The 27035-nt window shown below is 47.5% G+C and overlaps 1 protein-coding gene across 8 annotated transcripts in view; it reads left to right on the forward strand.

Annotated features, from left to right (window-relative positions):
• LOC147888738 (S-adenosyl-L-methionine-dependent methyltransferases superfamily protein) overlaps window positions 1–27035 on the forward strand; it is a 147844-nt gene that overhangs the window by 25254 nt on the left and 95555 nt on the right. For 5 of the 8 annotated variants that reach the window (XM_087392499.1, XM_087392495.1, XM_087392500.1 and 2 more), the window contains 2 exons: window positions 5350–5575; window positions 5767–5901. In XM_087392499.1, coding sequence (XP_087248625.1) covers window positions 5350–5575; window positions 5767–5901 — 361 coding nt within the window. The remainder of the gene's footprint in view (window positions 1–5349; window positions 5576–5766; window positions 5902–27035) is intronic. The other 3 variants (XM_087392502.1, XM_087392503.1, XM_087392501.1) reach the window with 2 other exon arrangements.

Here is a 27035-nt window from a genome sequence, read left to right on the forward strand (position 1 = left end):
ACTGTCGTTCCACATGATGGGCTGCCTATCAATCTCTTCCCGGGAGGAAGGAGGAATCCTCCGAAGAGAGCTTCTGAAACTAGCCCAAGCTTTCAGAATGGCAACCATGAGAGGGGATGAAGGTGATCTGAGGTGTGCTGAGGTGAAAATCCATCTAACACTGCTCATCCAGTCTCCTCCTGAGGAAGGTGTGCACCTCTGTATGCTGCTGATAAGAAAGTCCTTCCACGGTTCCTGTCCTGGCATAAGTCCTCGCACCACTATCTTGCAAAGTAAGGCTCTGCACTGTAAATCTGGATCAATAATATTGAGACCCCCATCCTGTGTAGGGAGGATGAGGGTCTCCCAAGCCACCCTGGCTAAGGCATCTGCTGTGCCATCAAGCCCACTCCAGAGAAAGTTCCTGATCGGTCTTCTGAGCTGAATGATGCAGTCCCTAGAACGGCACCAACATGAACAAATAAACCAGGCCGTGGCCAAAAGGACCTGGTTGACCACCACAACTCTAGAGGCAAGATCCAGCTTGGCTGAGCTCCAAAAGAGAAGCTTCCTTCTGATGCTCTCCAACACGGGAGCAAACTGCTGCGTGGTAGAAATACCCAAGCCGACCTGGCAGCCCAAATACCTGATAGGCACACCCCTCTGAACCCAAGTGAACCCTATGTCAAGTCCCCAAACTGGAGTGTCCTCATCACTGATATAAAAGCCATTGGATTTATGCCAATTTATCTGCGCCCCTGCCGCCAAGCAAAATAAATCCAATGCTGTCCTGAAAGAAGTCAATGTCTGTGGAGAGGCATCCAAATAAATCGCTGTGTCATCAGCCAACTCACTGTCAAGCAGCTCCTCTTCTCTTCTGATATGAAGTCTCAGCCCAAAGATGTCAGCTTGAGATCTAACATAGATGCTCATAGCTTCGGCCACGAATAAAAAAAGGAAAGGAGCAAGGGGGCATCCCTGACGGACTGATCTCGAAATCTGAAATCTCTCACCCCTTACCCCACCAATAAGTACCTGGCTATGGGCTGATCTGTACAAAGAGGAAACACCTCTGATCCAAACATCAGTGAATCCAAAGCGTAGTAGGGTGCCCTCCAAAAAACTCCAATCTACTCTGTCATAAGCTTTTTCAAAATCCAACAGTAGAATGGCAAGATTCTGGCCACTCTGCACGGCCCACTCTGAAGCTTCCCAGAAAGAAAAAATGTTATCAAAAATACTTCTGCCATGCACAAATCCCGTCTGAGTGTCGTGGATAAGATCAGGGAGAAGTGGCTGCAATCGGAGGCTGATCGCCTTGGCCAGAATCTTGTAACAAGTCCCCAGAAGTGTGATAGGCCTCCACTGGGACAATAAATTTCTGCTACCTCCTTTTGGGATAAGGTGGATGAGGCCCTCTGTAAGCGATTCAGGCATCTCGCCAGAGTCCCAAATGGCCTGCATGGCTGAAGTAATATAGTCTCCAATCATATCCCAAAATGCAATGAAAAAAGACGGAGTGAGGCCATCTAAACCTGGGCACTTGCCCTTGTGAAGGGCTGAAAGTGCAGTCCTGAACTCTGTGTTGGTGAAAGGTGCGTCAAGTAGAACATGCAAATCCGGATTGACCAACACTGGGATACTCTGCCAAATAGCCTGTCTAGCATCCTCTATATCGTGTGTCTCAGGATCAGCAGTAAGGAGGGTGGCATAGAAATCTGAAGCTATGCGTAAGACGTCATCTGGCTCTGTCTGTAAAACCCCATGTGAGTCAATAAGCTGAGATACACTCTCTCTACTATGTCTAGGGCCAAGAGTAGAGAAGAAGTGTTTATTGACTCTACCACCCATCTGAATCCAGAAGGACTCCCGTGCATGAAAGGCATACTCTGCTCTCTGATCAAGCAATAACTGCAAGTGAGCCCTCGCTGCAGCAAGGCGCTCCTGAATCCAAGCATCTGAAGGCCGTTTCTGCTCTTCCCTCTGCAAAGCTGCTAACTGCTGGCGAACACCAATCTCACGTCTGAGAATATCTCGTCTCCTGGTAGAAGCAACTGAGCAGTAAAAGTCACTAATACCAGAGAGGGCAGCGGCTAAATGTGAAGGATGTGGCTGCCCTCCCTGGACATGAGCAAACCATACCCGTAGGGCTGCCTCTGTAAGGTCCTCCTCTGTGTAAAAGGCATCTGGGATCCTGATGCTGGCTGATCGGCCTCTCAAGTGAGGCTCTGAGATCGCCAAAACAACAGGGAAATGGTCTGAGGTGGAAACCCCTGCAGCAATGCATACCGATCCCCCTCTGTCAAGTGCCCAGTCATCTACATAAAATCTGTCAATGCGTGCATGAATAGGCATCTGTTGCCTCCTGTTCGACCAAGAGAACAGGAGGGACTGTGGCTGAATAAGAAAGGCATCATCACACCAAGTATCTCTGCCACAGAAATGGAAAAGGAAGGCATCCCAAGCTGCTCTCTCCAAAGAGTGAAGTCCGCCTTCTCTACCCCCTTTTTTGTCTGAAGGTAACTCGACCATGTTAAAGTCACCTCCAATCACCCAAGAATCCACAATGGGGGCCCAGGAGAGCAAAGTCTTCCACATAAGGACACGTTCCCCTCTAATGTTGGAGGCATATAGGTTGAGGAAGCCAACCTTACGCCCTCCAATCAAGAGAATAATCCACTGAGCTCTAGAGGGGATAATGACTCCGTGCCCAACAACTAAGGGGAGAACCGACTGCGAAACTGAAATAGAAGTGCCTCCCCTAGTGCCCAATGCAGGCGACCAAAAAGTATGTCCTGAGAGCAACTTGCCTGACTTGGCACAATCTCTATAATCCAGCTTGTGCTCTTGAATAAATAATATATCAATGGGACCACCAGTAACACCTGGATGAAGCTGATCTCGGATCAGCTGTCTGCGGCGGCGATGTGGGACGCCACCTAGGCCCTGTATGTTCCAACTGATAATCCTCATCGACGGGAGGATGTAGAGTGGAACACCTTACCCGACCTAGTGGCGGAAACAAACCCCTCAACAGGGGAAGACCTCCTGGATGGAGGGAAGGAACCCAGTGGAGGAAAGTCAATAGGGGAAAGAATCCTGGCACCTGAAGAAGAAGCCCTGTCAATAGGAAATCCAACCACTGGCTCCCCAAAAGTAGCGGGAACAAACTCCTCCTCTGGGAAATCTGAACTCTCTGCCAAGGCTGAAAATGAGTTCCTGTGGAGCAATCCAGACACCGGAGTACGAAGGATCCCTTGTGAGGGAAGAGGATCAACAGTGTAAGCTATCCCCTTCCCCCTGTCCAAGGGAGGGAGTGAGGAAGGCTCTCTACCCGGTGTCTGCCCAGCCGCGGAAATCTCTCCGTCCTCAAGAGGAACATCTGGCAGTGCTGGATCTAAGGAAGAAGCTGCAACTGGGGAGGAGGTCGAAGCTTCAGCGTCTCGGACTGTGCAAGGTGAGACAGGAAGGACAGCTCGAGGTGAAGCAGAATCTACTAAGGTACCCTCGTGAACTGAAGGAGGGACCTGCACACGTACTGGAACCCACTGTAAAGCGTCACGTGTGCCTGAGGGAGGTGGGGGTCGAGGAGCAGGACCTGTACCACGCCCCTGGTGAGGCTGAGGAATAGGTACTGGACCTGTACCACCACCTGACTGAGCAGGACCGCCACGTGAAGAATGAGGAGCAGGAGCTGGACCTGTACCACCCCTCTGTCGAGGTCGAGGGGCAAGTGCCGGGTCTAATCTCCCCCCCTGTCCCCCCTGTCGATGTCCTGAGGCGGTAGCTGTACCAGAGGTCTTCTTAGGCCTTTTCTTCTTTCTGGGACAATCCCTGGCAAAGTGTCCCGAGGTCCTGCCTATCCTGCACTGGTCCTGCCTGCCTGAAATCTCCACTCTCTGGCGAAAAAAGGAACCATCCGGGCGCTGTATCATGACGTGGTCCATCTCGAGGTTAGGATCCTTGCAAAGGACCCTAACTCTAGGAACCCCATCAGCCTTGGTTGCCTCTGCTGCAGTCAATGGCAACCCAGGGAGGGGTGGGATCTCAGCAACTACGCCAAAATGCTCCCCAATAACAGAAAGAAGTCGATAGTAGACCTGGGGAAGCCCGGGGAACCTGATGAAGAGCGAAAAGAATTTCTTATCTGCCTCAACTGGGTCGAAACCAAGGTGAAAGGCTTCAAAGAAGATCTTCCTGTGTCCCAGGTGTAAAAGCTCGGCCTTGAGCACAGTGCTCGCAGCCTCTGGAGTGTCAAAAACAACCTGGAAGAAACCTCGTCCCAGAAGGCGAACATCTACCAATCGAGGAGCGAGGTCTGGGGGGAGAGCCGCAAGCATCCAGTCTCTGGCTTGGGATCTGGAAGGGTGAGACCCGAAGATGCGTGCTAACAAAGTGGTAGAGCACTCAATCTCTACATCCTTCCTGAGCTGCTGCAACTCGTCTTTAGAGAATGTGATAGTTTTCGCGGCCGGTGGAGATGGAGTAGGATTGGCTGACGGGGAATCCATCGCCAATCAAGGTGAGGAGGCCGACTCGAACAGGAAAAAAGGCTCCTTCCGTTCCAGGAGGCTAGGAGGAAGCAGGGGGGAAGGGGAGGGAAGGAGGAGAGGGGCTAAGGCTGAGAGGGGAGAGGGGTAAGGAGGGAGGGGAAGGGAGAGGAGAAGAAAGGGAGGAGTGAGAGGAGGAGAGGGGGCGGGAGAGCAAGCAGGGAGGGGGCGGGACAGCAGGAGAGGGGGCGGGACAGCAGGGAGAGGGAGCGGAGCAGCAGGGGGGAAGGGGCGGAGGCAGGGGGAGAGGGGGAGCAGCAGGGAGAGGGGGCGGAGCAAGGGGGGAGGGGACGGAGCAGCAGGGAGAGGGGGCGGGACAGCAGGGGGCAGAGGGGAGCAGCAGGGGGGAGGGGCGGAGGCAGGGAGAGGGAGCGGAGCAGCAGGGGGGAGGGGACGGAGGCAGGGAGAGGGGGCGGGACAGCAAGGGGGAGGGGGCGGAAGCAGGGAACAGAGGGAGGGAGTGAGGGACAGGCAGGGGGAGGGGGCGGAGCAGCAGGGGGGGAGGGGGGGAAGCAGCAGGGAGGGGCTAGGGACAGGCTGAGGGGGGAGAGAGACGGGCTGAGGGAGGGGGAGCAGCAGGGGAACGGGGAGGAGCAGCAGCTCAACCGTATGATCAGACTTAGGATTCAGCACGGGTGATGATGCTCCGCAAGTTGTCTTTTTACTGGTAACATGTGGCTAGTTTGAAAAGAAATGCTGTGCTCTTATTTTATGTGTGATTGTTTGACAAAAATTACTTTCATAGCTACTGGAATGTGATTTTAGCATAGGATTGGGCAGCGTACAGATTTAGCTTGAGCTGGTGTCTTTGTTCCTGCAGAAATTCCGAAGGTTGTTCTCAAAAAAGGAAAAGTACAACTTTTTAAGAGTGGCACGCCCATGTTATATAGTGGTGCAGTGGATCGTATCATTGGAAGACCACCCCCTCAGTCTGGTGACATTGTTTTGGTGACAGATGGGGCTTTGCATCCGATAGCATGGGGCATGTACAATTCTGTTTCCATGTTTAGTGTTCGGATTATGCAAATGGAGGATGAGGTATCAAGGTAGGTGATCTTTTAATACATGCTTCTCTGAGAGTAGGCATCTCAATCAGACTTTCTTTTAGAAGAGATTTCGGCATATGGAATTTTCAAGTGAGATAGGAGTTTTGGAAAAGGTTTCTGCATATGGGACCTTTAAGTGAGGTGGCCGTTGTAACCATGATTAGAGAGTGCTTGCTACTGCATGTTTTTAGGGATGCTTCGTGTTTTTTGAATATGGAGAAACTGTTGGAGTCAAGAATCACTGCTGCACTGGACTTGCGCAGCCGGTTGGGACTGCCTGCAGATGATACTAATGTGTATCGGCTGGTGAACAGTGAGGGAGATAGGCATGTTTCAATTTCTCCAGCTCATTACTTTACATCTAATAAGCTTTTTATTCTGATCTCATTTTAACCATTAACCATCCATGCTACATTATGAATCTCATCTAGGATTTTTTTAACTCTTATTTAATATCAACAATTAACCATCCAAGTTATCTTATGAATCTCATTATTTTGTGTCAAAACATTGTGAATACTTGCAAGAGATCACAATTCTGAGAATGCAGAAACAAACCTCCCCTCCCCCCCTATCCCCCCACCTTCCCACCCCAAAAACCCCAAATTAAATTTCTGTCATTCTTTTGTGTAGCGGGTATAATCATAATTGATACGGCGATGTACGTCCTGTGTGCAGGCTGTGTGTACGGGCGTCCGTACAGTCGTACGGACTGTACGGATGAAGAAGTAGATGCAAATCCGGAGGAAGAAGTTGTACGGATTGTCCAATGAGTCTGTACGGAAAACAGGCTGAAGCAGTGACGACTATCAGAGGAGCAGACTCCCAATAAGCAATGGAGGACACGGGAGGCTGAGGAGAGCTGGAAGACAAGTGTAGACCTTGGCTCTGATACCACTGTAGGATTGTTAAACGAAAGAGAGAGTGCAAGGTACAAAGAGTCGATAGATGAACAGTCGTCACGTCAACTAGTGTAATAGAAAAGAGAAGTACATAGTACTTGTACCTAGACCCTAGGACTAAGTGTCCTAGGTGTCACATAGGACTAAGTGTCCTATGTGGCATAAAAGGCACAAAATAAACTAAGTGCCTATAACTATGCCTACAAGGCACATATGAGGGCCCATAGGGCATCACTAGAACTGGGAGAAGATGGCCTACACAGATGGTATGAACTCGTATGTAGGAGATGGAAAATCTCAGAAGGGATCCAAGAGTTCAACATTTGTTTCAAGCACAAACTATGCCTAATGTAGCTTATGATGTGCCAATGCCAGAGGCACACTCTTGTGTACAGCCAGAGAGAGAAAGAAAGAAATTTTATTAGAGTCTTCGGAAGACCAATGGGTCTATGAGACTGAAAGAAAACCTGATACAAATCACAGTAAGGGTGGAGCTACTGAAACGGGCATCATCACCCGTGTTGAACCCTAAGTCTGATCATACATAATCAAATACATCTGGATGTAACAATGAAAAGAAAAGGATTGGAGCGGAGCGGAATCCTCCGTATGTCATGTCGCCCTGGATGGTGCATAGCCGATGATGGGACACTAGCGCCCATCAAGTGGTGCTCACTTGTAGAGGAACTGCTGTCCTCGAAAAGGCTCCCATCCAAGTGGTGGAAGTAATAGGCAACTCAACTGCCCATTCCACCGGGATGGCTGCATCTATCTGTTGAACCCTGCGTGCTACCCCTCTGAGGTGACTCACGGACTGCAGTCTCTCTGATCCTCAGGTAGCCTGATAAATGCCTTCCAAGTACCTACTGTGTAGGCGGGGCCTCTCTCCCATCTAGACCACTGCATGTAATGGGAAGTGCCCAGTGGTCTGCCATGCTCATCAAGTATACTATCATTCCAAATGACTGGCTGCCTATCAATCTCTTCTAGGGTAGAGGGCGGAATCCTTCGAAGAGTGTTCCTGAAGCTCCCCCAAGCTTTCAGGATGGCAGACAAGAGAGGAGAAGCAGGAGATCTGAGAGGGGCTGAAGTAAAAATCCATCTTGGGCTGTCCACCCAATCATCTCCCAAGGTTGGTGTGCAAGCCTGAATGCGTCCAAAAAAGAAATCCTTCCAAGGTTCCTACCCAGGCATGAGTCCCCTCACCACCACCTTACAAAGCAATGCCTTGCACTGTAGATCCGGGTCAATGATGTTAAGGCCCCCTTCAGATGTAGGGAGAATAATGGTCTCCCAGGCCACCCTCGCTGCAACATCTGTTGTGCCATCAAGTCCACTCCATAAAAAATTCCTGACTGGTCTAATGAGCTGAGTGATGCAATCCCTAGACCAGCACCAGCAAGAACACACAAACCAGGCGGTGGCCAAAAGAACCTGGTTCACTACCACAACTCTAGAGGCAAGGTCGAGTTGGGCTGAGCTCCAAAAAAGTAGCTTTTTCCTTTATAGTTTCTAGTACTGGGGCAAACTGCTGTGCTGGAGAGATGCCCAACCCTACCTGGCATCCCAGATATCTGACAGGAACACCCCTCTGAATCCAGGAAAAGCCAAGGTCAGCTCCCCAGTTTGCATTTCCTCATCATTGATCCAAAAGCCGAAGGATTTATGCCAGTTAATGTGTGCCCTTGCAGTTGAGCAAAAAATATTCAAGGCTGTCTAGAAAGAATCAAGTGACTGCGAAGAGGCCTCAATAAAAATAGCAGTGTCATCAGCCAACTCACAGTCAAGAAGCTCCTACTCCTGTCTCAAGGGCAATCTCAACCCAAAAAGCTCAGCTTGAGATCTAAGGAAGATACTCATAGCTTCTGCCACAAAAAGAAAAAGGAAGGGGGCTAAAGGGCATCCCTGACGAACTGATCTGGAAATCTGAAATGTGTCACCCCTTACCCCTCCAATCAAAACCTGGCTGTGAGCTGATCTATAAAGGGAGGCCACCCCTCTAATCCATGCATCTGGAAAACCAAAACGTAGAAGAGTGCCCTCAAGAAAGCCCCAATCTACTCTATCATAGGCTTTCTCAAAGTCTAGGAGTAGAACTGCCAGCCTCTGCCTGTGCATAGCCCACTCAGTGGCTTACCAAAAGGAAAAGATATTGTCAAATATGCTCCTGCCATGCAGAAAGCCTGTCTGAGTGTCATGGATGAGGTCTGGAAGAAGGGGCTGCAATCGGATGCTGATCGCCTTGGCAAGGATTTTGTATAAAGTGCCCAACAGAGTGATGGGTCTCCAATGGGATACAAAATTCCTGTTGCCACCTTTCGGGATAAGGTGTATGAGTCCCTCGGTCAGTGAGTCAGGCATCTCACCCGAGTCCCAAATGCCCTGCAGGGCTGAAGTAATAGGGTCACCTATCATATCCCAAAAGGCTATAAAGAAAGAAGGAGTAATACCATTGGAACCAGGGCATTTCCCCTTATGAAGAGCAGAGAGGGCAGACTTGAATTCTGTGTTGGTAAAACGTGCATCAAGTAAGCATATCATCTTTGGTGAGATCAACACAGGTAAACTCTGCCAAACTTCCTCTCTAGCCACATCTCTGGCCTGTGTGTTAGGATTTGTGGAAAGGAGGGAGGCATAGAAAGCTGTTGCTAAGTGCAAGACGGTATTCGGATGAGACTGCAAGACGCCGTCAGAGTCAATAAGCTGCCTGACACTCTCTCTACTATGTTTGGGACCAAGTGTAGAGAAAAAGTGTTTATTGACTCTCCCTCCCATCTGTATCCAAAATGACTCCCGTGCATGGAAGGCATACTCTGCTCTCTGATCAAGCAATGGCTGCAAGTGAGCCCTTACCGTAGCAAGGCGCTCCTGTATCCAAGCATCTGATGGTCGTCTCTGCTCCTCCCTCTGCAAGGCTGCCAACTGCTAGCGGATACCAACCTCCCGCCTGAGTACCTCACCTCGCCGAGCACTAGCAATGGAGTGATAAAAGTCGCTGATACTGGCAAGTGCTGTGGCCACATGTGAAGGACCGGCCACCCCCCCTGCATTTGAGAAACCCAGATTTCCAAGATTACCTCTGTGAGAGTCTCATCCGTGTATAAGGCATCGGGGATCCTGATACTGTGATATCGTCCTCTCAGATGGACCTCTGAGATGGACAGAACTACTGGAAAAATGTCAGAAGTGGAAACACCAGGTGCAATGCAAACTGTCCCCCCTCTATCAAGAGCCCAATCATCCACATAGAATCTGTCAATCCGAGCATGGATAGGCATATGTACCCTATGGTTCGACCATGAAAATAAAAGTGACTGAGACTGAATATGAAATGCATCATTTGACTAAACATCTCTGCCACTGAACCTGAATAAGAAGGCACCCTAAGCTGCTCTCTTGAGGGAATGAATACCACCTTCTCTGCTCCCTTGCTTATCAGAAGGTGCCTCAACCATGTTGAAGTCACCTCCAATAATCCACGAATCTGCAATGTCAGCCCACGAGAGCAACTCTTTCCAGAAAAGAACACGGTCCCCTCTGTTGTTCGGAGCATAGAGGTTGAGGAAACCAACCTTACGTTCGTCAATTAGAAGTAAAACCCACTGGGCCCTGGAGAGGGTTATGATGCCGTGTCCAATGATCAGAGGGAGAATAGAATTTGAAATTGATATGCATGTATCTCCTCTGGTTCCCAAGGCAGGAAGCCAAAAAGTCCGGCCTGAAAGCAGCTTACCTGACTTGGAGCAATGTGTGACATCCAATTTGTGTTCTTGAAGAAAAAGAATGTCTAGGGAACCACCTGAAACACCTGGATGGAGCTGATTCCTGATCAGCTGTCTGCGACGGCGATGAGGGATGCCGCCCAATTCCTGTACATTCCAACTGGCTATCCTCATCGGTGGGAGGAAGCGGGTACCCGACCTGGTGGCGGAAAAAGAACCCTCCGCCGGAGCTGACCTCCTGCCATACACACGAGGTCCAAGGGGAGGAAAGTCCACAGGTGAAAGAGAGAACGATCTCTCACAAGGAATGCCGATAACTGGCTCTCCGAAAGTAGAAGGTACAAAATCATCATCTGGGAGTTCAGAGAGGTCCTCCAAAGCGGAAAAGGAGTTCCGCTGAGCTAGTCCTGAGGAGGGTGTACGAAGGATTCCTACCGAAGTAAGGATAGAATGTAAGACCCCCTTCCCTCTATCCAAAGAAGGAGGCACCTGTACTGGATCCTGATCAAAAAGTGCTGCGGACGAGGTGCCAACAACCTGCGCTGCTGAGGAAGGTACAGCCTGATCCAGGGATGGGGTCGAACAAGGCTCCTGAACACTAGTCTCCTCCCGAGGCTCCCAGGGGTTAGCCTCCGAAGCGGTGGATGTGTGATCTGAAGTAGAGGGCCTAACCGCGGCCGGAACCCACCGTGGGCCAGAGATGGTGCGAGGTGCAGGAGGGACTCGGGTAGCCCTAGGAGGGGGGGGGAGCCCGTGTCTGAGGTGGTGCTTGTGGAGCGGTAGGTCTTGCTCCAGCTCTTTGTCGTAAGCTAGTACGAGCTGGTTGCTTTCTGGGCCTCTTTTTCTTCTTTGGGCAATCTTTGGCGAAGTGCCCCGAGGATCTGCAAATCCTGCACTGGTTCTGCCGACCTGCAACCTCAAATCTCTGGCGGAAGAAGGACCCATCGGGTCGCTGTAGCATGATGTGGTCATTTGAAATATTGGGGTCCTAAGACAATGACCCTAACCCTAGGTACCCCATCCATCCTGACCGCCTCAGCAGCCGAAGAGGGTTCGCCAGGAAGAGGTGGGATCTCTGCTACCATACCAAACCTCTCGCCAATAACTGAAAGTAGCCGGTGATAAACTGAGGGAAGACCAGGGAATCTGATGAAAACAGAAACTCCCTGCTTGTCCTCTTCAACTGGGTCAAAGCCCAGTTGAAAGGGAAACAAAAAAATCCTCCTGAAGCCTAGAAAAAGAAAACCGGCTTGTAGTAGGTCTCTCGTGACGTCCGGGGAATCTAGGCACACTTGAAAGAAACCTCGTCCCAACAAACGAACATCCTTAAGGTGGGGGGCGAGCTCCTGTGGAAGTGCCGCAAGCATCCAATCTCTAGCTTGTGACCTGGAGGGGTGGGAGCCATGGATGCGTGCGAAGAGAGTAGTGGAACACTCATGCTCCAAATCCTTTTGCAGCTGCTGCAGCTCGTCTTTTGAGAAAGTGACGGTTCTCGCGGCCAGTGTGGGTGGTAACGGATTGACTGAATGGGAACCCATTCGTCAATCGAGGTGGGAAAGGCCGATTCAAAACCAAAAAAAGAATTCCGTCCGCTTTCTTGAAGCCCAGGAGACCCCTAACAAAAATAGGGGTACTCCAGATGAGGGGAGAGGGTGAAAGGAAGGAGAGAGAGAGAGGAATGAGCAAGGAGAGGAGGAAGGGAGGGTGAGGGGCTGGCAGCAACGAGGGGGGGCTGAAGCAGCGCAGGGGGGGGCTGGCAGCAGCGCAGGGGGGAGAAGCAGCGCAGGGGGGAGCAGCAGGCAAGGGGGAGGGGAGGGAGGAGGCAGCGCGCAGGGGGGAGGCAGCGCGCAGAGGGGAGGAGGTAGCGCGCAAGGGGGAGGCAGCGGGGGGGGGGGTGCTGCAGCAGCGCAGGGGGGAGCAGAAGGGGGAGGGGAGGGAGGAGGCAACGCGCAGGGGGGAGGCAGCGTGCAAGGGGGAGGAGGCAGCGCGCAGGGGGGGCTGCAGCAGTGGCGGAGGAGGAGGGGAGGGGGGAGGGAGGAAGCAGCAAGGAGGGGAGGGAGGGAGCAGCGAGGAGGGCAGCAGGAGGGAGCGGGGAGCAGCAGCAGTCCCAGGGCGTACTCGGTGTATATTGGGCTGGTCCCAGATGTTTTGGGTAGTACCTTAGACCCAAAGGAAAAAGAGCTTTTGCTATCATGGGGAAAGATAAGAGATCAGCAAGCATTAATCCTATTTGATCCAGGGGTCTATAGACAATTTCATATCGGAAGATTTAGCCTTGAGATTAGGGATTATAATTGTAGAGCTAGGCAGAGCTCTTGATGCTGATCAAATGTTCGAAGGGAATCCAGTGCAAGTTACTCCTTTGATTGGAAAGCTTCGTGTCCATGTGCAGAGCTATGTAGATCAGGAGGACTTCTTAATTTCTCCTCTCAAGCAGCATGATGTTGTACTTGGTACACCGTGGTTCCATCGAAAGGAAGTAACGATAGAATACCATGAGAGGGTGCTGAGTTTTATCCATAGGGGGAAAAACCAGCGTTTAGTTGCCAGAAATAAAGGGGAGACTATCCCCATTGTATCTGATGTTACATGTGGTAAAGCAATAAATTCTGCAATTTCCGCGTACATGGTTTTTGTAAAAGAAAAAGAGAATGATATGCATGCTGAAATGAATGATGTAGACAAAGATAAATTTCAGTTTCTTGTAAACTTTAAAGATTGCTTTTCCGATGCTTTGAAAGGGGAGTTGCCCCCAGAGAGACCAGAAGATCATCAGATACAGTTAATGCCTGGTAGTGAGCCACCAAATAGACCACCTTATAGAGTCAATGCGACTCAGAGAGGAGATTATGGCTCAGGTGCAGGACTTGCTGTCCAAAGGGTTGATTCAGCCCAGCTCGTCTCCTTTTTGCTCACGAGTACTTTTAGTATAGAAGAAAGATGGTTCTTTTCGAATGTGCATTGATTATCATGCATTGAAGAAGATGACCATCAAAAATAGATTTCCGATACCACGCATAGATGATGTGCTTGACCAGCTCAGAGGAGCAACAGTTTTCAGTAGGATAGACTTGAAGAGTGGCTATCATCAAGTCTGAATACAACCACAAGATGTGCATAAGACAGCTTTTCGCACTACATTCGGGTTGTATGAATACTTAGTGATGCCTTTTGGGTTGACAAATGCTCCAGCCACATTCATTAGAATGATGGATTGCATCTTCCGAAAGTACAGGCATTTCACGGGTACTTTCTTTGATGATATCCTAGTCTTTTCAAAGACAGAAGAAGAGCACAGGGAACATCTTGATTTGGTATTTCAAGAACTTCGAAATCATCAGCTTTTTGCCAATAGCAAGAAAAGTGAATTCTTTTTGGAAGAGATCCATTATCTAGGGCATATAATATCCAAGAATGGGATACAAATGGATCCTGCAAAGATCCGAGCCATCCAAGAATGGCCCGAGCTGAAAACTATGCATGAAGTCCGTAGTTTTTTGGGACTTTGCTCCTACTATAGGAGATTCATTAGGCATTTTGCTGATATCACAGCTCCACTACATGACCTTACTAAGAAAAATGCAGCCTTCACATGGGGAATGTCACAAAAGAAAGCATTCAATACACTCAAGGAGAAGTTGACTACAGAGCCTATTCTTGTAGTCCCGGATCTGTATCAATCTTTTGATGTTGATTGCGATGCTTGTGGAGAGTGTGTTGGGGCTGCATTACATCAGAATGGACATGTAGTAGCATATGAGAGCCGAAGATTGTATGATGCTGAAAGATATTTGGGAATCTATGAAAAAGAATTGTTGGCTGTAGTTCATGCTGTGAACACATGGAAGCATTATCTTTTGGGTGCAAATTTTACTGTTAAAATAGATCACCAAAGTCTGAGATATTTTCTAACTCAGACAAAACTTTTCGAGAAGCATATGAAATGGGCATAGATATTTTCAATGAAAAAGAATTGTTGGCTGTAGTTCATGCTTTGAACACATGGAAGCATTATCTTTTGGGTGCAAATTTTATTGTTAAAATAGATCACCAAAGTCTGAGATATTTTCTAACTCGGACAAAACTTTTCGAGAAGCATATGAAATGGGCAAATATGCTGTCAATGTATCATTTTCAGATTGTCCATACTCCAGGAATTCGGAACAGAGTGGCAAATGCCTTGTCCCGAAGACCCCAGGTCAACAATGTGACCATTGCTTATCATCAGGTATTGGAAGGCATGAGGGAGCAATATGCTAATGATGCAGGTTTTGGTGAGATTTTACAGCAAATGCAAGAGGGGCTTGTCCCGAAGACCCCAGGTCAACAATGTGACCATTGCTTATCATCAGGTATTGGAAGGCATGAGGGAGCAATATGCTAATGATGCAGGTTTTGGTGAGATTTTACAGCAAATGCAAGAGGGGCAGTCCACCAGCCACTATTTCCTGAAAGATGGGTATTTAATGAAAGATGACTGCCTATGCATGACCCAAGAGATGAGGAAAAAGATTTTGGAGGAATGCCATGCACCTCCCTATGCTGGACATAGAGGAATTACAGCAACAACTCTAGCACTAGAGAGGTATTTCTTTTGGCCAGGGATGCGGAAAGATATACATCAGTTTGTTATTGAATGCCTTACGGGTCAGAAAGTGACGTATGATAGACGGAAGGCACCTGGCCTACTTATGCCTCTTCTCGTGCCTCAAGCACTGTGGGAAAGTATTACAATGGACTTCATTTTTGATTTGCCAAGATCAAAGTCAGGGAATGATAGGATTTGGACTATCATTGATAGATTCAGCAAGCAAGCTCATTTCATTCTGGTTCGCAAAACCATAAAGGCAGATCATATGGCTAAGCTATTCATGGCACAGATCTTTAAGCATCATGGTATGCCTAAGTCCATTGTCAGTGATCGAGATCCCAGAATGACCAGTCTATTCTGGAGAGCTTTATTTGATAATATGGGGACGAATATGAATTTTTCTTCTTCTTTCCATCCCCAAACAGATGGTCAAAGTGAAGTAGCAAATTCTACAGCATTGGATATGCTGAAATGCTATGTGGGTGACCAAGGTTCAGACTGGGAAAAGTACCTACCATTGGTAGAGTTCGCTTACAATAATACAGTACACAACTCTACAGGGAAAGCCCCTTTTGACGTCAATTATGGGAAGGTGATTCTGCCACCTATCCTTAGAACCAAAGATGAAATATTTGCAGCTGATCAGTTTGTAAGAGACCTCCAGACTGCTTTCAGCCAAGCCCGGACAGCAATTGCAAGGTCTCAAGAGAAGCATAATAGAGCTGCAGATAAGCATAGGAGACAGTTAAATCTCAAGGAAGGGGATTGGGTACTTTTAAAGTTCGAGAAAGCTAGGCTCCGCAAGTTCAAAGGCAAACAGAAAGTGTATGCAAAGTTATCTCCCAGGTACTATGACCCTTTCAGGGTTACAGAAAAAATGAATGAGGTTGCATATAGGTTAGCATTGCCAGAGCATTGGAGGATTCACAATGCATTCCATGTGAGTCTTCTAAAGAAATTTCAGGGGCCAGAGCCTACAGAGGCGATATCAAAGGATCCACTAGAAGTGGATGAGCTGGAGGAGGTCCTTCAGCCAGAGTAGATCATGTACCATACTGTACGCAAAGGCCCTCAGGGCAAGCAATTTTACAGGTACCTTGTAAAATTCAAGAATTATACGACATTGGATGCCAAGTGGATGGATGAAGACATGTTGTCTTATCATCTACAGCTTTTGGATGTTTACAAGGAAGCTTTTCAGTTGAGGTCAACTGAATAGAAGCCGAGGGGATGTCACCACAATGTAAATATCCTAAGTCAAAGTACAGTTTACCTTTTATTTGATCATAATTAAAGAGTTTTTCCATCTGGGTTAATTATGGTCAAAAGAGTTTTTCTATTGGTCAAAGAAATGACTACAGTCACAGATACTTGACTTCGGTCAAGTAAGCCTGATCTCAGTCAGGAAGACTACGGTCAACCAAGATGTGCCAACTTCGGTTGGAGAGACTTGACTATAATTAAGGCGCCTCGACCCTTATTTGCATGCAAACCGCTAACAATTAACGGGTGCCTTGGTGGTGTGCTTTAATTAATTGTTGCAGGTACTAGGAAGAGTTATTTTCCTAAGCGCTACGGGAGCCTAACCAAAATGGGACTGTTCGCGTGGCCAAGTGCTTCGAAGACTCGAGAGTTGCCCTTAGTGGCATGTAATAGGACTTAGTCTAGATTTTAGAAAAGTGGCATGCTGCCAATTTGAAATGAGCTTGAAGCTCTTGTAACATGAATTCACATTTTGAATTTGTATGCTCAGCTTCCACGCTGAATGGATGTACTCCAATTCTCTATGATGAATAAAGACCTTCGGGGGGGTCCAGCCCGACATGTTGTCCTGGGCCCTAGCTGTGTGCAGTGAGAGGGAGAGAGAGGAAGAAAGAGAGCGCTTATGAGAGTGTTTTTGCAGTAAATGATGAGCGTGGGATTACATGCGTGGGAGTTCACATCCTCTGCTTAAACAAGCCTGCATGTCTAGTTGCATCGCAAGGATTAGACCCGAGAAGAGAACCCCAAATATGTATAGGATGCAACAATCTCCATTGTGCCCCGTCAACGGTTAACTGCTCTCAATGTGTGGCTGCCGGGGACGTATTGAGGATCATAACCTTAGTCTTACCTAGGATGACGTTCGAATCATGTGTCTCACAGAAAGGCTGGAGTGCATCCAAATGCCATTGGAGACCCTTGGCTAATGAGGAGATTGGAACCGCATCGTTTGCGTATAGTAATATCAGGATCAAACAACTGGCTAACTGTGAGCCTGCTCTTCCCTATGTCATGATGAAGGACTCAAGCTCATCGATGTATAGGCCAAACAAGGTTGGTGACAAAGGATAATGTTGTTTGACTCCAATCGTGCTCATGATCTTCTCTGACCACCAAGTTGATGGCTCTCTGATGAGATGCAAAGAGCTCACATATCTGCATCTGTCGGGATGTCTCCCGTGGTGGTGGAGGACGTGGTCTCCTCGATCTCTGGATCCGAGAGAGAGAGAGAGAGAGAGAGAGAGAGAGAGAGAGAGAGAGAGAGAGAGAGAGATGATATTATTGTATTGAAGTTCACGAGAGAAAGATATATTAACATCCGCGGAAGGCCTCGTAGGCCTATGGGACAAAGTGCAAAATACACCAAAAGAACTCATACAAGCCACAAAAGGCTGGGGCAAAGGGCGCGCTAAGACCCTTGTTGCTGAGTGAGGAGCAGTTTCTTTGTGCCTGCCCAGCCTACTACGAGATCCGAGGGCGATACCACTATCTCTATCAGGATGGGAGTAGTTTTGGCCCACTATCACAATTGACCCACTTCCATGACTAGGTCTGCATTGGGCTCTATCCGCTTGAGATGCGCCGACACAGAGGAGATCTTGCTACGACAGATCAAGCAAGAGGCGATCAGACCACATGATACAAAGGCCGACCAGACATAGCGGCAGCGAGTCACAAATTTCTATGTTTTTGAGTCAGCTCCAAGCCACAGTGGGGTGGAGGAGGAACTAGCCAATATGCGGGCAATCTGGATTACCGAGAGAGTTGCAGAGGCCACCCGCAACAGGGAGAGCGGCTAGAGCACCCTCTATTGAGGTCCGACCTATCACAACTTTCTTCATAGGAGACCGCTCGAGGCGAGGGATCACTCCAAACATAGCTTAGCGGGTTTAGAGATCGAGGAGACCACATCCCCCTTCGCCACCACAACATGACAGTCCGACAAACACAGATCCGAGACATTTTCACCGCTCATAAACGAGCCACCACAGTACCGGGTTTTGGTTTTTGAGTTGCAGCTCCAGCTCTCAGCCTACTTCATATAACACATGATATGTTTTGTACTTGATTTTGCTTGAGCTATTGAGCTTTTCATTTCAGCATAGTTGTCTCAATCACTCCCAGTGTGCATAGTGTGCAGATCCGCTGCTCTATGGGTATACGTGCTGCTCTCCCTAGTGATGGGATGAAACTCGCATCTGCTCACTAGCGATCCTTAGTGCATGTGAGACTCCTCTGTCCTCGACATACTAGGGTCTGATGATGAATCCGTCCTCTGAGACGCTCAAGAAGTAGTCGCGGTAGAACTAGGTCTTGGTGGGGACCTCCTGATCTCCCCCCCAAGTCCGAGATGTGTGGAGCTAGAGCAGATCTAACCGTATGATATGCTTAATCTCATCTCTCGGGATCGACTCAGGGGGTGCATCGATACTGTACTGAAAGGGAGGGAGCCTGTGAATTTGAATCCCGTGTCAAACAAATCATGTGGATATATGTGCATACCATGTGTCCGCCCTGCTCTCAGCTAGTCTTCTAGATGACTCCAGGGCCAACCTTGGTAGTCTCCAGTGGGCTAGGTCCCAGTCTCTATGAATGAACGTCATTGCTTGGAAGATGGCATCAATCTGTAGTGGTGTCATGGCGAACTCTTCCTGTACTATCTCATGAGGGATTGAGGGCTTGCTCTGAATCATCCTAAATCCGATAGTCACATGTAGCCGCTCAAATCTCCTCCACTCTACTATCGGTAGATCACGATGCAGAAGGGTGTTGCATACATGGCAGTCGGTCACACTAGCGTATCGAAGAGCCACCACTTCGTCGGTGGATCTTGAAAGTGTGTCTGGAAGCACTCTCTCTCCAATCGTGCCAGAGCACCCCGTCCCTGTGTGAGTCGTGCATGGGCTGCATGTACCATAGTGAAAAGAGGTCCTGTGAAGATTGCTCCCAAATATGTGTAGGACTGCAGTATCTTCACTGGCTCGTCTCGATAGGTGAAGCTGAGTCGACGAAGCACTGCGTGTGGGGTGTTGAAGACCATAACCTTGGTCTTCCCAAGGTTGACTGTCAGGTCTCTCTGTGTGCAGAAAAAATCTACGGTCTCCAAATGTCTCTGCAGCCCCTCCGTTGAGGATGAGATAAGTTCTATGTCATCAGCATATAGCAATATCTGTATCATGAGATTGGCTAGTAGTGATCCTTCGCCTCCTAGGCCGTCTACAAAGGAAGTGATCTCATCAATGTAAAGCCCAAAAAGGGTCGGTGAGAGGGGGCAGCCCTGCTTCACTCCAATCGTACTCTCGACCCAGTTCGATAGACCACCTGGGGCAAGAACTCTGCCTCTAATTGACTCATATAGACTCCACACACAATAGAGTTAACGTACGTGGGATAAAGTGCACCAAAAGAAGAGTCATACAAGCCTCAGAGCAGAGGGCACGCTAGGGCCCTTGTTGAGTACTAATCTATGCTAGCAAAATCACAATCAATCAAATACAAACTGAATCAAATCAATCTCGGAGCTGGGAATGAGAAACCTAAGTCTCAGCACATGGATGGCTCTTGGTGAGCTATGAAGGTATCTCGTATTTGCTCTCTGGTGAGCTATGAAGATATCTCATATCTGCGACTGTCGAGCTGTCTCACGCTGTGGCGAGGGACGCGGTCTCCTCGATCTCTGAACTCTCTGGGTTATGTCCAGAGTGACTCCTCATTCTGTTGGTCCCCGTGAGGAAAGCTGGGATAGGTCGGACCTCAATAGAATGTGCTCTGGATGCTCTTTGTCTCGCGTGTGGTCCCTGCATCCCTCTCTGGGCGGCACCGTGCCGGCTCTCTTTGCTGATCCAGGTGAACCTCATATCAGCTAGCTCCTCCTCCTCTACTCCGATGTGCCCTGGAGCTGACTCAAATGTATAAAAGTTTGTGACGCATGGTTGTGCCCGGTCAGCCTCTATATCTTATGGTCTATCCGTCTCCTATTGCTCTCCGATCTGTCGCAGTAGTTTCTTCCTGTGCCGGCCCATCTCCATCAGATAGAGCCCAATGCAGACCCGGTCATGTGGCAGTCGTGATAGTGGACCGGAGCCACTCCCCTCCAGGTAGAGACAATGGTAGTGTCCCTGAATCTCATAGTTAGGTTGGGCAAGCACAAAGAAAATGCTCAGAGAAAGAAAGAAAGAAAGATATATTAACGTCCACAGGAGACCTCGTGGGTCTATGGGACAAAAAAACACCAAAATCAGCAACATCAGCTAGAGACTGAGAGTCTTTGGGGGAGTATATCAGCTCAGCCCTAGTTTATTTAGATGCATAACTAGCTACTATATCATCTGTGTCTATCCAAGCCTCTGGAAGGGCTGTCTCAATCTGCAAGATCCTCCCTGCACTCTCTCTGAGATGTCCTGTCAACCTTGACTTGGTTTCCTCTGGAAGCCTACGGAAGGCTTTCCAAGATCCCAAAGAAGAAGCAGGTCCCCTCTCCCACCTGGCCCACTGCATGTAGAGTGAGGCACCCAGTGGTCTGCCACGATCATCTAAAATACTGTCGTTCCACATGATGGGCTGCCTATCAATCTCTTCCCGGGAGGAAGGAGGAATCCTCCGAAGAGAGCTTCTGAAACTAGCCCAAGCTTTCAGAATGGCAACCATGAGAGGGGATGAAGGTGATCTGAGGTGTGCTGAGGTGAAGATCCATCTAACACTGCTCATCCAGTCTCCTCCTGAGGAAGGTGTGCACCTCTGTATGCTGCTGATAAGAAAGTCCTTCCACGGTTCCTGTCCTGGCATAAGTCCTCGCACCACTATCTTGCAAAGTAAGGCTCTGCACTGTAAATCTGGATCAATAATATTGAGACCCCCATCCTGTGTAGGGAGGATGAGGGTCTCCCAAGCCACTCTGGCTAAGGCATCTACTGTGCCATCAAGCCCACTCCAGAGAAAGTTCCTGATCGGTCTTCTGAGCTGAATGATGCAGTCCCTAGAACGGCACCTACAACCGAAACTGAGAGTGGGAAATAAACAGCTATGGATTCACGTCAACGACTGAATTAAAACTGTCCACAGCTCTCCCTTCTCCAAAGCTCTCCCTCTCTCTCCCTCTCTCTGGACAAACACTAGGGCCCAGGACAAATTGTCGGGCTGGACCCCCCCGAAGGTCTTTATTACTTTCAGAAAAACTGTTACAAAAGTTCAGCAGGAAGCTGTCTCGTAAGTCTCTCTCCTCATACGTGAAAAGAAAATCTTCTTTACAAGGGCTTCAAACCCCATTCAAATTGGCAACATGCCACTTGTCTACAATCTAGACTAACTCTTATTACAAGCCACTTAGGGCCATTCTGGAGTCTTCAAGGCTCTCGGTCACACGAACCGCTTCCTAGGTGCTTGTCAGGCTCCCATTTCGCTTAGGAAAAATAATCCTTACCAGTACCTGCAACAATTAATTAAAGCGCACCACCATGGTACCCATTAATTGTTAGCGCTTTGCATGCAAATAACACACTGTGGACTAATCCTAGTCACGGTGGGCGTCCCCACTGAACACATGTGCACATCTAAACAAATATATATATATATAAATAAATATATATATATTTTCTCTGGTTGACCGAGGTCAACACTCTTGATTATAATTAAAGAGCTTCGACCAAAGGTCAAGGCGCTTTAATTATAGCCAAGTCTCTCCAACCGAGGTTGGCACATCTTGGTTAACCGGGGTTAACCCCTCTTGGCGCATGCCAAGTCTTGTTGACCGAAGTCAACATTCTCTGACCGTAGTCAGGTTTACTTGACCGGAGTCAAGTATCTTTGACCGTAGTCAATCCTTTGACCATTAAAATGACTCTTTGACCGTAATTAACACATATAACATTCTTTAATTAAGATCAAATAAATGGTCAACTATACTTTGACTTAGGATATTTACATTGTGGTGACATCCCCTCGGCTTCTATTCAGTTGACCTCAACTGAAAAGCTTCCTTGTAAACATCCAAAAGCTGTGGATGATCGGATAACATGTCTTCGTCCATCCACTTGGCATCTAATGTCGTATAATTCTTGAATTTTACAAGATACCTGCAAAATTCCTTACCCTGAGGGCCTTTACGTACAGTATGGTACACAATTTGCTCTGGCTGAAGGACTTCCTCCAGCTCATCCACTTCTGGTGGATCTTCTGATACTGGTTCTGTAGGCTCTGGTCCCTGAAATTTCTTTAGAAGACTCACATGGAATGCATTGTGAATCCTCCAATGCTCTGGCAATGCTAATCTGTATGCAACTTCATTTATTCTCTCTGTAATCCTGAAAGGGCCATAGTATCTGGGAGATAACTTTGCATACACTTTGTGTTTGCCTTTAAACTTGCGGAGCCTAGCTTTTTCAAACTTTAAAAGTACCCAGTCCCCTTCCTTGAGATCCAACTGTCTCCTATGTTTATCTGCAGCTCTTTTATGTTTCTCTTGAGGCCTTTCAATTGCTGTCCGGACTTGGCTGTAAGCTGTCTGGAGGTCCCTCACAAACTGATCAGCTGCAAATATTTCATCTTTAGTCCTTAATATAGGTGGCAAAATCACCTTCCCATATATGACTTCAAAAGGGGCTTTCCCTGTAGAGCTATGTACTGTATTATTGTAAGCAAACTCTACTAAGGGTAGGTACTTTTCCCAGTCTGAACTCTGGTCACCCACGTAGCATTTTAGCATATCCAAAATGGTAGAATTTGCTACTTCACTTTGACCATCTGTCTGGGGATGGAAAGAAGAAGAAAAATTCAGATTCGTCCCCATGTTATCAAATAAAGCTCTCTAGAATAGACTGGTCATTCTGGGATCTCGATCACTAACAATGGACTTAGGCATACCATGATGTTTAAAGATCTGTGCCATGAATAGCTTAGCCATATGATCTGCCTTTATGGTTTTGCGAACCGGAAGGAAATGAGCTTGCTTGCTGAATCTATCAATGATAGTCCAAATCCCATCATTCCCTGACTTTGATCTCGGCAAATCAAAAATAAAGTCCATTGTAATATTTTCCCATGGTGCCTGAGGCACGGGAAGAGGCATAAGTAGGCCAGGTGCCTTCTGTCTATCATACTTCATTTTCTGACACGTAAGGCATTCAGTAACAAACTGATGTATATCTTTGCGCATTCCTGGCCAAAAGAAATACCTCTCTAGTGCTAGAGTTGTTGCTGTAATTCCTCTATGTCCAGCGTAGGGAGGTGCATGGCATTCCCCCAAAATCTTTTTCCTCATCTCCTGGGTGATGCATAGGCAATCATCTTTCATTAAATACCCATCTTTTAGGGAATAGTGACGGGTGGATTGCCCTTCTTGCATCTGCTGTAAAATTTCACCAAAATCAGAATCATGAGCATATTGTTTCCTCATGCCTTCCAGGTCCTGATGATAAGCAATAGTTACATTATTGACCTGGGGTCTTCGGGACAAGGCATCTGCCACTCTGTTCCGAATTCCTGGAGTATGGACAATCTGAAAATGATACATTGACAGCATGTTTGCCCATTTCATATGCTTCTCTGAAAGTTTGGTCTGAGTCAAAAAGTATTTCAGACTTTGGTGATCTGTTTTGACAGTAAAATCTGCACCCAAAAGATAGTGTTTCCATGTATGGATGGCATGAATTACAGCCAATAACTCTTTCTCATAGATTCCTAAATATCTTTCCGCATCCCGAAGTCGCCTGCTTTCATAAGCTACTACATGACCATTCTGATGCAATGCAGCCCCAACACATTCTCCACAAGCATCGCAATCCACATCAAAAGACTGATACAGATCCGGAACTACCAGAATAGGCTCTGTAGTCAACTTTTCCTTGAGTGTATTGAATGCTTTCTTCTGTGATAATCCCCAGGTGAAGGCTGCGTTTTTCTTAGTGAGGTCATGTAATGGAGCTGCGATATCAGCAAAATGTCTGATAAATCTTCTGTAGTAAGAACACAAGCCTAAAAAGCTTCGAACTTCATGCACAGTTTTCAGCTCTGGCCATTCCTGGATGGCACGGATCTTCGCTGGATCCATTTGTATCCCATTCTTGGATATTATATGCCCCAGATAGTGGATTTCTTCCAAGAAGAATTCACTTTTCTTGCTGTTTGCATAGAGCTGATGATTTCTCAGCTCATGAAACACTATAGCAAGATGTTCTCTGTGCTCTTCCTCTGTCTTAGAAAAAACTAAGATATCATCAAAGAAAGTACCAGTAAAATGCCTGTACTTCCGGAAGATGCGATCCATCATTCTATTGAATGTGGCTGGAGCATTTGTCAATCCAAAAGGCATCACTAAGTATTCATACAACCCAAATGTAGTGCGGAATGCTGTCTTGTGCACATCCTGAGGCTGTATCCTCACTTGGTGGTAGCCACTCTTTAAGTCTATCCTGCTGAAAACTGAAGCTCCATTTAACTGATCCAGGACATCATCAATACGCGGAATAGGGAATCTATTCTTGATGGTCATTTTGTTCAGTGCGCGATAATCAACGCACATACGGAATGAACCATCTTTCTTCTGTACTAACAGTACAGGGGAACAAAAAGGAGACGAACTGGGCTGAATCAAGCCTTTGGACAGCAAGTCCTGTACTTGAGCCATAATCTCCTCTCTCTGAGTCGCACTGACTCTATAAGGGGGTCTGTTTGGTGGCTCACTACCAGGCATTAACTCTATCTGATGATCTTCTGGTCTCTCTGGGGGTAACTCCCCTGGCAAAACATCAGAAAAGCAATCTTTAAAGTTTACCAAAAACTGAAACTTATCTTTGTCTGCATCATTCATTTCAGCATGCATATCAGTCTCTTTTTCTTTTACAAAAACCATATACGCAGAAATTGCAGACTTTATTGCTTTACCGCATGAAACATCAGATACAATGGGGATAGTGTCCCCTTTATTCCTGGCAATTACACGCTGATTTTTCCCCCTATGTACAAATTCCAGCACTCTTTCAGGAAGAGTCAACTTCACTGCCTTGCGGTGAAACCAAGGCATCCCCAAAACTACATCATAATGTTTCAGTGGAGAAATGAAGAAGTCTTCCTGATCCACATAACTTTGAACATGTAGACGGAGTTTCCCTATCAAGGGAGTAACTGGCACAGGGTTCCCACAAAACATTTGATCGGCATCCAAAGCCCTGCCTAACTCTTCCGTCTTTATTCCCAGCGTCAGGGCTAGATCCTCTGATATGAAATTATCAGTAGCCCCTGGATCAAATAAAATTAGCGCTTGCTGGTCTCTAACTTTGCCCCATGATAGCAGCAATTCTCGTTCTTCTGGGTTCAAAGCATGACCCAGTATATCAGGAATACCCCCCGCCATTGGCTTTTGCGGTCCTCGTGGCTTCTCTGCCTCTTTTCCCTTCGATGATGAAGGCTTTTCTGGGCACTGGGCAGCCACATGCCCCTCTTTACCGCACCTGAAGCATTTCCCATCTCTACGGAATTCCGCTATCTGTTCAGGGGTAAAAGTAGATTTGCCTTTATAGGTCTTTGAGAACTGAGTACCCCTCGGCTTCTGAGGCTGAAACCCTTTCTTTTCAGCCTTAGGGGACTCTTTCTTTTCTGATTTTATGAAATCAGATTTCTTTTTATCAGCACGTCCTGCATGCAAGGATGGTACTGTAGATGGATCTTGTAGCGGTACAAGACTCGCTACTGAGGCTGAATGCATAAGATCTTGAATATTCTTTGCCCCCAAAGCATTCACTACTGCCTGAATTCTTGGAGTGAGACCTGCTCTGTACTTTCTCATCTGGGTACCTTTGGAGATCTTTTTGAACGGTGCAACCTGCAAATAAGCATCCCAGAACTTTTGGTTGTACCCATCCACTGTATCTCCTGCATCCATGTGCAAGCTGTCCCAGTCTTGAAGAACATGGTCTCTGAACTGTTTAGGCATGAACTGCTGGTAGAAGGCTTTCTTGAAGCCCTTCCACTTTCTTGGGGCTGACCCATCTGTAGTCAGTGCACTCCACCATGCACTAGCCGTTGCTGTTAAGTGTAGGCTGACCATTCTTAATTTGGAGGATTCTGAAAATTTCTCTGTACCAAATGCAGCATCAAACTGTCTGATAAACTGCAATGCTTTGTCTGTATGACCATACTGTCCATTGTAGGTCATAAACTTGACAGATTTTCCTCCCTCTTTAAATTCCCTGGTCGCTTTGGAAGACTTTCTCTTCCCAGACTTCTCGTGTTTCCTTCTTTTCCTGGATGGTTTATCTGATAAGGAAGAAGAAGACACAGAAGTCGAACTCGAGGTAGACGGTGATGGACTAGGAGATCGGTGACGATGCCTCGATCTCTTTTTACTATGGGACCGTCTCCTATGAGATCTATGAGATCTCTCTCTCTCAGACCGTACACGGGAATGTGCCTCTGGCATTGGCACGTCATATACTGGATTAGGCATAGTCTCTGCTGGAAACAAATGCTGAGCCCTGGGATCCCTTTTAAGATTTTCCAGCTCTTGTATACGAGTGCGTACCATTTGTTCAAATTCTTGTTGAGTTTGTGGCACATTCCTCTGTCTTGGATGCACATCCCTATCTTGAGAATCCCACTGGATAGGTGATTGATCCATATTCTGAGATCTGCAGATTTTCTCACACTGTGCAAGTAATTAATGCACACTACCTTTGCTTTTCCAACAGAAAAAGTACCTCAACAAGAGGTGTTTTGCATTCACAATCTATGCCAGTACGGGCTGTCAGTTCAAAGCATGTACCCACACAGTTGCCAAAGCATCATCAACTATGTTGCCGTTTTCTGGCTGCTGCAGATGGCTTCAAAAGGCATCTGTTTTTCCCTCTTTTTACTGTTCAAAGGCATGCATTTTCCTTTTTCTGCAAATCTCTGTTTTCTCTGCTTTTCTCTGGTTTTCTGCTACTTTTCTGACAGTAAAAGCCTGACAGGCAAGAGAAAATTGATAGCCAAAACTGTCTCTGCAACTGTCT

This window comes from Dipteris shenzhenensis, chromosome 21 (assembly GCF_047967505.1).
Source record: "Dipteris shenzhenensis isolate YYH24624 ecotype China chromosome 21, Dip_SZ_1.0, whole genome shotgun sequence".
In the NCBI taxonomy this organism is placed as follows: Eukaryota; Viridiplantae; Streptophyta; class Polypodiopsida; order Gleicheniales; family Dipteridaceae; genus Dipteris; species Dipteris shenzhenensis.